The sequence below is a fragment of the Diospyros lotus genome, chromosome 9 (genome assembly GCF_014633365.1).
Source record: "Diospyros lotus cultivar Yz01 chromosome 9, ASM1463336v1, whole genome shotgun sequence".
NCBI classification, from domain to species: Eukaryota; Viridiplantae; Streptophyta; class Magnoliopsida; order Ericales; family Ebenaceae; genus Diospyros; species Diospyros lotus.
Window position 1 is genome coordinate 15,533,979 of NC_068346.1, and position 11,274 is coordinate 15,545,252.

General features: G+C 38.3%; 1 protein-coding gene and 1 non-coding gene across 2 annotated transcripts in view; both read left to right on the forward strand.

The window, feature by feature from the left end:
* LOC127809774 (eukaryotic translation initiation factor 4B2) overlaps positions 1-3,396 on the forward strand; it is a 39,116-nt gene extending 35,720 nt beyond the window's left edge. The window contains exons 2-3 of the mRNA XM_052348837.1: positions 2,284-2,694; positions 3,037-3,396. Coding sequence (XP_052204797.1) covers positions 2,284-2,694; positions 3,037-3,061 — 436 coding nt within the window. The 3' untranslated portion in view covers positions 3,062-3,396. The remainder of the gene's footprint in view (positions 1-2,283; positions 2,695-3,036) is intronic.
* A 550-nt stretch (positions 3,397-3,946) lies between these two features.
* On the forward strand, positions 3,947-4,142 carry LOC127810718 (U2 spliceosomal RNA). Its single transcript, XR_008025530.1, has one exon. It is a non-coding gene; the product is annotated as a U2 spliceosomal RNA (small nuclear RNA).
* Positions 4,143-11,274: the final 7,132 nt, after the last annotated feature.

Here is an 11,274-nt window from a genome sequence, read left to right on the forward strand (position 1 = left end):
ACCTCACCTGCTACTCCAGGAGGTCACTTAGACTTAACCCACCTCAAACAAAATCCGTTGAGATCTGGGTCTGCCAATGTTCGTGAATTAACAAGCCCTCAATCCAATTTTGGAACTGAGGTTTGCTAGCCGAGTCCATTGTACTGATCGTCAATGGGCTCAAGTTCGGTGGATCTCTAATCTCCCAGATCTAATCAGAAGTTTCTGGGGATCAGCAATCGCTTTACCACTACTTCCAATTGCGCCAACCTTACTCGCCTGAGCATCGAAGACGTTGCATAGCTTTTGAAACCCACCTTGCACTTTGCAGTTACCTCTGCTTTGCGTCAAAATTTTTGAGAATTGCTCACTCGTTCGGAATCTACTACTGGAGGTCGCAGACGGAATTCGACGGTCGGAAACCTACTGGTGTTCGCCGATGTTCACAATCGAGCCTAGATTTGCTTTCGATCATGCCTTCCTCCTCACCCCGACCTCTTGGTTCTGCAATTAATCACTGACCACAGTTGATAACGGCAATGACTCCCCTTCCTTGTCTGACCCAATTGCGATAAGAGGGTGACCTACCAAAATTCTCTCCCCTTAACATAAGTACTGGTGCAGTGGACTCCCTTACACCCTGATCATACCATGTGGGAATACCTGCCCGACCTCCTCAAGCAGTTTTCAAGAGTTGCCTAGCTTTTGCAATTTCTTGGGGACAAGAAATTTTAAAAGAAGGGGGGGGGGGGGGGGGGATTTGTCACATTTCTAAGGGTAGGATGGTAATTATAGTTATTTCGTAAGCTGGTTGTACCTAGCTGGTTAGGGCTGTGCTGTACCAGGTGTACATTCCCAGCGGTTGTGGCAGCTGATACCCATATTTCACGAACTTCTGTTTTCTTTTGTTTTCACCCCCAGACTAATGGTTAGACGGAGGTTGTTAACCTTAGTTTGGGTGTGATTTCCTTAGGTGTACTGTAGGAGAAAAATTTGGAGTTTGGCATTTTTTGTTTTGACCATTGAGTTTGCCTGTATTCATGTTGTCCACAGAACCACTAATGTTATTCTTTTTGAGTGTATATGGGGTTATAAGCCTGATGCCCCCATTGACCTTGTGACACGTCCACCTGATACCCATATTTCACAACCAGCTGAGTCTTTTGCTCAACACCTTTGAGATTTGCATGCTGAGGTTAGGTGTAAACTTTCAACAAGCAATGCTGATTATGAGCTTGGTGCTGATGTGCATTGTAGGGCTAAGGACTGTAATGTGGGTAACTATGTCATGGTTCAAATCTGCCTGAGCGTTATCCTATACATTCTTTTAAGAAATTTCATGCTCTAGCCATTGACCCATACCCTATTATATTCAAAAGCTTGGTCCTAATGCATATTTATTAGATTTGCCAAATCATATGGGTACTAGTTATGTCTTTCATGTGGAAGATTTGACACCTTACCGAGGCACCTTTGTTGAGGCAGGACCTTCTCAAGGGAGATCTGGACTGGTGTATTGTAGGCGTTGAAGTAGATTTTAAGATGTTTATATCTGTGATTGTGTTGGGAATTGTTTTTTAATTTATTTTATTTGTGGGTAGCTTTTCTATTTTATGTTTGACATATATATATATATATATATGTTTGTACTTTGAATTGGTGAGCGGTTAATGGTCAGTTTTCTCATAATTTCTCTTCTCAACTGCTTTCTCTCTCTCAATTTCCTCTCTTCCTCTTTCCCTTCTTTTTCTTCTTCTTCTTCTTCCTTCAGTATCCTCTCTTTCTCATTTCTCTTCTTCCTGCATCAATTGTTTGTAAATTTTTTCGTTTATCTCTAATTTTTTTCATTAAATGCATTCGTAAATAAATAATTTCCATTCTTAACATACTAGGCATGAAATTGAGTAGTTTTTATGGATCTTAGTTTCTTTTCTTAAGATTTGCTCAATTGCCATCTCAAAATTTCATACTATTGCTCTATACTTTGATCTCTCTATAATTTTTAAAATTTGAATATGTCCTTTGTTCTTGTAAATGGGCAAAGAGTGCTCTTACATGATGTTTTTAGTGGATTTATATTGCTGATATAATATTTTGTTGATGTGTCTTCATTGTGAATAGGGAGGGCTCTTTATGTCATATTATTTGCTAAGCCTTACTATCTTTCAACATTATTTTTATTACTATGTTTGCTCCCTTTAAATTCTTCAGTCAACTGAGTTATACTCCCTTTTATCTTCATAAAGGACATCTTCTGAGATTTTGAGTGTTGCTCTCTCTCTCTCTCTCTAAAATTGTTTTCAGGCCGGAAATGGAGGCAGAGAAGTTGAAAAATGAGATAAGCCATCTAAAGAAGGAACTTGAGAAAGTATCTTATTCAAATGCTAACAGAGAAGCTGTGGAAGGTCCTAGTGGAGAACACAGCAGTTTACATGATCTGATACTCAGTAAAGAAAGGGACTTGGAATTGCTGAGCAGGGAGTTGGATGACAAAGTCCGGTTTGGTCAGAAAGCAATTGAAAGGCCAGGTTCTGGAGCGGGCAGGGTTTCTGGCTATCCTGAGAGGCCACCACCTCAGTCTGGGGTGTCTGAGGTGGTCGTGGAGAGGCCTCGATCAAGGGGCACTGGAGATATGTGGTCAAGGCAGGGTGATGACAGAAGAGTTTTCCAAGGTGGATGGGGAAGAGGATCCTCAGGCAACAGGGACATAAATAGGTATGGCACATAGGCAGTTGGTTTGCCCTTTATCCGTGCTTTTTATTGCCGCAGCTTTCTCATTGTACATCCGGTGGATTTACAAATTTCAAAGAACTAAACCAAAAAATTGATTCTGCTATTTTAAGGAGCTTTAAATAGAAATTGTTTTTGGACATTGTGTATTTATCATAGTCTGTTTCTAGACCTAAACATTTTCTATTCGTCATGGCATGTGTAACATGACTAGGTAGGATATAAGCTGTAACTAGGATAATGCCTTACATACATTGTTTTGGTTGAAAAAAGTGAGTTGTTTTATTATAGTGCTTAATTGATGCTTGCGGTCTGGTTACTTGGCAGGTCAAGGTCGAGAGAAAGATGGTGATCTTCAGCTGAAATGGATTTTATTTTGCTCTTCACCTTTCGGCAGTTAAGAGGAAATAATATATATATTTTTTCACCTTTGTTTAATTTTTGTCTTGATTTTGCTGAGGAATGGGAATAGAATTATTGAGCACTGGCAGGAAACTCTTTTATTGATCTGTTGTTGCAACTGTGCAAAAGTGCATTTCATTCTCCTCTTCATTTGAGTTCTTCAGAAGACTACCTACCTGTTTAGCTTAATGTGATGTGCATATTTGGGTCCCCCTCTCTCTCTCTCTCTGTCTCTCTCAGTTAAGGTTAGCTTGAAATCACTTAAAACCGAAGGAAAAAGGAAAAGGATGTATGGTGTCTGTGGCAAAGAGCTACCTCTATTTCTTAGAATCCAATTATAAAGGGGTCGATAGATGTACTAGGAAATTGTTTTCTATAATTTATATTCACGATTTTTTTGGCCACAAATGAAAAGCTTATGATTATTAGGATCAATCAACCTGGATGAATGAAATTAAAGACATTGACGAGGGGGTGCGGGCTTATCTATTCAGCAAGAAGAGGAGACGAGAAAGGTGATTTGGGATGTCACCGTTTCGTTATAATCTTCAACACACAAAAACTGGTCTGGCATGCTTGATCTCCCCTTCTCGTCGTATCCTGGTGTTGGGTTTGGTTTCTGCCATGCCACCAACAGTTGGAAGGATAAGGTAGATAGATGGTTGGCATTAGTCTTCCTTCCTCAACGGTCCAAGCTGCAAGCAAGGCTTCCCACATAGTTGTTTTCTGGGTCTCATTGCAACAGCAATGGTTCATTCGTCCCACATCGGGAAAACGGAACAACAGCAGAGAGAATTGGATGAATAAAAATGAAGATGGGAGCATGGTAGAAGGCATACCTTTCTCGGCCTTTTGGCTAAGATCAAGTGTAGTATCTGTTCTTATCAGTTTAATATCTGATACGTGGGCCATCGGCTCACATGATATTAAATTAATTTTTTGAGGGGGAGGGCCCGTCACGGTAGCTTGCTACTGGGGTCCTCGCGCGTCGCCTTGGCGTTACACTATTGCCTTGGCCTGGCGCACCCCACCCAATTCTAGTCTCGAAATGTTTTTGGAAGAACTGATGCGATGGTTCTATGACATGAGGCCTTGCACTTCTCACAAATATCAAAGGGTTGAAGGATGGGTCCGTCGACTCCATTCCCCAAATGCGCACCAAATCCCAAGGGTGCTCGGGCTATGAGTGATATCGGCTTCTGGAGTACTCGTGCCTTTTTGTAGAGAGCTTTGTGGATCTGCCCGAGGAAGGGGCACTCTTGAAGATATTATTAAGTGCGATGAGTTGATATGAAACATAATCCAGCTCTCTTGGCAGATTCAAATCTTTAATGGGTTTCAATTGTACAGAGAGATTCATAGGGGCTTGCAATCATTGAATTTGAAGACAGTTGATGCATTTCTGATCTTTGCTTCATTGTGTACTTTATTTAATAGGACTGTAATAGCACATTATGAAGAAGAAAAGAGTGATGATGGAAGCAAGAATCAAATTTCAATAATTAATTATACTACTTATTTATTATTAGTCAAATTTAATTCTTATTTTTTAAATTTAATTCCATAAAAAAATTAAAAAGAAAACATATTCCTAATAGAAATCTAATAACAAGAGTTGTAGATTATGAAAGAAGCCGAAGCCTAATCCTAGTTTAATTTGAATATATATGAAACAAACAAACCTATTATTCCTAATCCATTTTACATCAAATAAACTCATTCCTGATGCATTAAGGGTTCCTGCCTTTCTTATTTTACATCATCACCATCTTTATTTGCAGCAGAAGATTTGGAAAACTCAATTGCTCCTCCTAAACTGAATTTGTGTGGAAAAATTACAGGTTGCTTTTAAACTAAATTTTTCTTCCAATTCCAAAAAGCAAATTCATCTAATTTCAACATCTCTAGAAATCATAATTTTCTTATTCTCCATACTATAAGTTCCGTGTCCTTTGGAATAAGTTGCATAACCCAAAAAGATGCCCAATTTAGCCTTTGCATCCAATTTACTTCTTCTCACAACTAGTACAAGAACAAATGGTTTTGAGCTAAACATGCCTCGTAAGGTGTCATCCCCTCTACATACCTGGTACTGAGTTTATTGAGAAGATAGACAGTTGTATTTACAACTTCAACCCAAAAATTATTGGGTAAATTCTTCTAAAAAATCATGCACCTTGTTATCTCAACCACAATCTCATTTTTTTCTTTCTTCTAATACCCTATTTTGTTGTGGAGTATATAGGTTAGTGTCAATGATGATTATGCCTAAATCTTTACAGAACTTCTAAAATTTATCGGACTTATATTCCATACCATTATCTAATCTTAAGGTTTTAATGCTACAACCACTCTTCTCTTAAAAAAAGCCTTAAACTTCTTGAAAATAGAGAAAGCCTCGGATTTGGTAGCCATAAAATAAACCCAAACTATTCTTGTAAGATTATCAATGAACAAAATAAAATATTTACAAAAAATTTTTCATTCCAAATTTCTTGTTCTCTGCAAGTCTTTTTGCCAGGCATTTCTCAACTCAAATTGGAATTCATTAAAATTCAATGACAGTGCCAGATATTTAGTGGTGTATGGAGGAATAGAAGTGGTTGCAATCAGAAATTCAAGGACTTTACCGAGCTTCTTGGCCTGACTGATGAGGGAATACTGTTGAAGACGTGCCTTAAGAATCTGTCATATGTTTGTTTCAACTAACTGTTATTTTTATTGTTAGTGGGTTGTTAGTTCCTATTATGTTGCTTTGTTGTTATTAAGTAGTGGACTATGTTGTTAGTTGTGCTTACTAGAATTCTGGGCCATGATCCTCTATTCTAGCATCTTTCAAATGTATTTAAGCTTAAGATATCTTCAGTAAAATATTGATGTTTAGAGTTGCTCATATTTCTTCTCTTATCATTTCTGATTTCTGTAAAACAACAATTGGTATCAGAGCGTTTTCTTCTTGAGGGACCCGTGAGTGTCTTGGTGAGTTTTTTGAGAGCACCTAAACACTGACCCTATCTTTATAGAAATCAAACCTTTCAAGCTATGAATGCTGAGGCAGGTTTCGCTCAAATTGCTCCACCAACCTTCGATGGGGAGAATTATCAGATCTGGGCAGTGCGTATGGAAGCCTATCTTGAAGCCTTGGATGTTTGGGATGTTGTGGAAGATGCAGATTTTCATGTTCCAGCTCTACTAGATGACCCCACAATGGCTCAACTCAGAAACCACAAAGATAAAAAAGCAAAGAAGACAAAGGCAAAGGCCATTCTTTTTGCTGCAGTCTCACCCTCAATTTTCACCAGAATTATGACTCTGGAATCAGCAAATGCCATTTGGAATTTCCTTCGAGATGAATATGAAGGTAATCAGAGGATTAAAGGTATGAAAGTGCTGAATCTTATAAGAGAATTTGAAGTACTTAAGATGAAGGAGTCAGAAACTATTAAAGAATATTCTGACCAGCTTCTTAAATTGCAAATCAAGTAAGATTACTTGGCACCGAACTTTCTGATTCTAGAATTGTTCAAAAGCTTCTTGTAACTGTACCTGAGAGATTTGAAGCCTCAATTTCTGCTTTAGAAAATACTAAGGATCTGTCGAGTATTACATTGGAAGAAGTAATTCATGCTTTGCAAGCCACTGAACAGAGAAGGCTAATAAGACAAGAAGGTACAGTTGAAGGAGCTCTGCAGTCAAAGCACCAATCTGGTGGAAAGGGAAAGAAAAAGAAAAATAAGAAGGACATAGTTGCAAGTGGAGATGCTACTTTTAATAATAATAATAGTAGTAGCAAAAAGGAAAGATATCCACCTTGTAAACATTGTGGTGGAAAATCTCATCCTTATTTCAAATGCTGGAGGAGGCCTAATGCCAAATGCAATAGGTGTAACCAAATGGGGCATGAGGCAGTAATATGCAAGGCAAAAATTCAACAAGAAGCTGTTGAAGCAAAAAATGCTAATCAAGAGGAGGAAGATCAGCTCTTTGTTGCAACCTGTTTCTCCAGCAGCAATTCATGTGAATCTTGGTTAATTGATAGTGGCTGCACCAACCATATGACCTATGACAGAGAGTTGTTCAAGGAATTGGAGAGCACTGAAGTTAAATGGGTCAGAGTTGGAAATGGTGAACACATTCCAGTAAAAGGAAAAGGCACTGTAGCTATAACAAGCTACTCGTATACAAAAACTCTTACTGATGTTCTATATGTACCTGATATTAATCAAAACTTACTCAGTGTTGGACAGTTACTTGAGAAAGGATTCAAGGTTATTTTTGAAGACAAATACTGCATAATCAAGGATCCAACATGCCAAGAAATGTTCAAGGTCAAAATGAGGAGCAAGAGTTTTTCATTTGATCCAATGAAGGAGGAGCAAGCTGCCTTCCCAGTTACGACAAGTTCAACTGATCTTTGGCACAGGAGGTTAGGTCATTTCCATCATTCGGGAATGAACTACATGCTAAGAAATCAACTTGTTCGTGGAGTACCTACCTTAACAGCAAAATTAATTGACTGTGAAGCATGTCAGTTTGGGAAGCAAACAAGGCAACCATTCCCTGAAGGTATCTGGAGGGCCACACAAAAGCTCCAGCTAGTTCACACTGATCTTGCTGGACCACAAAGGACTCCATCACTAAAAGGAAGTCTCTATTATATCATTTTTATAGATGATTTAACCAGAATGTGCTGGATTTATTTTCTTAGATACAAATCAGAGGTCGCAAAGGTGTTCTGGAAATTCAAAGCTCATGTTGAAAACCAAAGCAGCTGCAATATTCAAGGTCTAAGGTCTGATAATGGGAAGGAATATGTCTCAGATCAGTTTCAACAATTTTGTGCAGAGGCTGGAATAGAACATCAGCTCACTACTCCTTACACTCCTCAGCAAAATGGAGTGAGTGAAAGGAAAAATAGATCAATCATGGAGATGGCTCGATGTATGCTGCATCAAAAAGGCTTACCAAAGAAATTTTGGGCTGAAGCTGCAAATACAGCTGTGTTCATTCAAAATAGGCTGCCTACAAGAGCTGTGCAAAATCAAACACCGTTTGAAGCTTGGTTTGGTTTCAAACCTCCTTTGGATTTTTTTAAGATATTTGGTTGTTTATGCTACTCACATGTACCTTAGGTTAAGCGTGATAAACTTGACAAGAGAGCAGAACCTGGAATATTTATTGGCTACAGCACCATCTCTAAAGCTTATAGGATTTTTCAGCCTCAGACAGAGAAAATCCTAATAAGTAGAGATGTGTACTTCATGGAGGACGAAAAATGGAGTTGGAATGACTCAAAGAAAAATCAAAATCCTCTATTGGTACTTGACGACACAATAGATGATCCACCTGTTAGAGGCACCAGATTACTCTCTGACATCTATCAAAGAAGCAATGTAGCAGTGTGTGAACCTGCAAGCTTTAAGGAAGCTATGATGGACCAAAAATGGATGGCTGCAATGCAAGAAGAGCTGTTCATGATTGAAAAAAATCAGACCTGGGAACTGGTTCGAAAATCTCATGATAGAAATGTCATAGGTGTCAAATGGGTGTTCAGAACAAAATTTAATCCTGATGGTTCTGTAAACAAGCACAAAGCAAGGCTTGTTGTGAAAGGTTATGCACAAATATTTGGGATTGACTATTCTGATACTTTTGCTCCTGTAGCCAGACTTGATACAATAAGATTGCTACTTGCCATTGCAGCACAAAAGGTATGGCAGGTGTTTCACATGGATGTCAAGTAAGCTTTTCTCAATGGTTTTTTGCAAGAGGAGATTTATGTTGATCAGCCAGAAGGCTTTGTAATCAAAGGCTAGGAAGACAAAGTTTACTTGCTAAAAAAGGCTCTCTACGGCTTAAAGCAAGCTCCAAGGGTCTGGTACAGTAGAATTAATGATCATCTGTTGAGTTTGGGTTTTCAGAAAAGCTTATCAGAAGCTACACTCTATGTTAAGCATTCTGGTGCAGAAATCCTAATTATTTCTCTGTATGTTGATGATCTTCTGGTGACAGGAAGTAATGCAGCACTTATTGATGAATTTAAGCAAGAAATGATGAATGTTTTTGAAATGACAGATGGTCTCATGACCTATTTCTTGGGAATGGAGATCATTCAAAGGAAGCATGAAATTTTTATTTGTCAAAAGAAGTACGCAAAGGAGATCCTCAAGAAATTCCACCTTGATGACTGCAAAGCAATGAGCACTCCTATGAATCAAAAAGAGAAGTTCAACAAGGAGGATGGAACTGATAAAGTTGATGAAGCTTATTTCAGAGGATTAATAGAGTGTTTAATGTACCTTTCAGCAACAAGGCCTGACATCCTATTTGCAGTAAGTATTTTGTCAAGATTCATGCATTGTGCAAGTGAACTGCACTTGAAGGCAGCAAAAAGAGTTGTAAGATACATAAAAGGAACTGTCAATTATGGAGTGAAGTATTACAAGGAACAAAATTTCAGATTATTTGGTTATTCTGACAGTGATTGGGTAGGTTCTTTGGATGATATGAAGAGTACTTCAGGGTACTGTTTCAGTATGGGTTCAGGTGTTTTCTCTTGGTGTTCCAAGAAGCAGGAAATAGTAGCTCAATCAACAGCTGAAGCTGAGTTCATTGCAGCAACAACAGCTGTCAATCAAGCTGTTTGGTTGAGGAATATCCTAGCAGATCTACGTTTGGAACAAGACCAAGCCACAAAAATCTTGGTGGACAATCAAGCAGCAATTTCAATCTCACATAATCCTGTGTTCCATGGAAAGACAAAGCATTTCAATGTTAAATTGTTTTATTTGAGAGAAGTGCAGGAAAATGGAGATATAAGTATGGTTTATTGCAAAACAGAGGACCAAGCTGCTGATATATTTACTAAATCTTTTTCACTTAGCAGGTTCGAGTTTCTGAGGAATAAACTTGGAGTTTGCAGTTTCCAAGGCAAGGAAGAGTGTTGAAGACGTGCCTTAGGAATCTGTCATATGTTTGTTTCAACTAACTGTTATTTTTATTGTTAGTGGGTTGTTAGTTCCTATTATGTTGCTTTGTTGTTATTAAGTAGTGGACTATGTTGTTAGTTGTGCTGACTAGAATTCTGGGCCATGATCCTCTATTCTAGCATCTTTCAAATGTATTTAAGCTTAAGATATCTTCAGTAAAATATTGATGTTTAGAGTTGCTCATATTCCTTCTCTTATCATTTCTGATTTCTGTAAAACAACAAATACTAACATCAACATACGTGATTGCTGCCAAAGAAAGATCCTCTCCGAGTTGATTAATTGCCTCCTTTAATCTAAGATTGGAGTACTGAGCCAGCTCATTGAATGGACTGGCACACCCAAACTTGTCGACTTGTGCCACCGTGACCAAAAACCGATCAAGAACATAGTGTGGGCAGCCAACTGGACCACTATTCTGTACCCAGAATGATCTTCCTTGTGCATTATATACCTGGTGTGAAAACAAGTCTATATCACTTCACTTTTAGAAGAGAAATACAGCCAGAAACCAAGCCAAGTGATTTCTGGTTACGTCAGAGAATTTACCTAGCTAGTACATTAGGAACATATGCCTTAACTTGTTCGGTTGACATGTTAAGTCTTGTTAGCCTTTTGAAGCAAAGAAATGGAAGAAATGGAGAGTTATGTGCTGAAAAAACCGGAACAACTTCTTCACATTTATAAGGTTATAAACTGGTACAAAATAAACTTTTTCAACAGTCAACAACTGCTATTGACTAAAAGAAAACTTTTGACTCCTAAATTTCAGCTAACTCTAAGCTGGATCACATATTCACAACTCAGAGATCTAAGAAACATCTTCCTTAATTTCTGCTGCAGCCAACTGAACAAAACAAAGTAAAAATAAAATATCGATAAAAAATAGCAAAATCACAGCAGATTAGAGAAACAGTAACAATGTCACTATTCTCAACGAGTTTGTAATCAGCAGTGAGATCATTTTGGCCAATGGCGAATGTGTGTACAAGGCATCACAGAAATCCTTCCTCTCAGGCAACAGCTCTTGAACACTCCACCTAATCCATAAAACATAATAGTATCGATCTAAATCATCAATCTCATCACATGTCACGGTGATACATGTCAAACTGGACAACAGCAGAGAGAACTGGATGAATAAAAGAGAAAACGGGGTTTGGAAGAAAGCAGC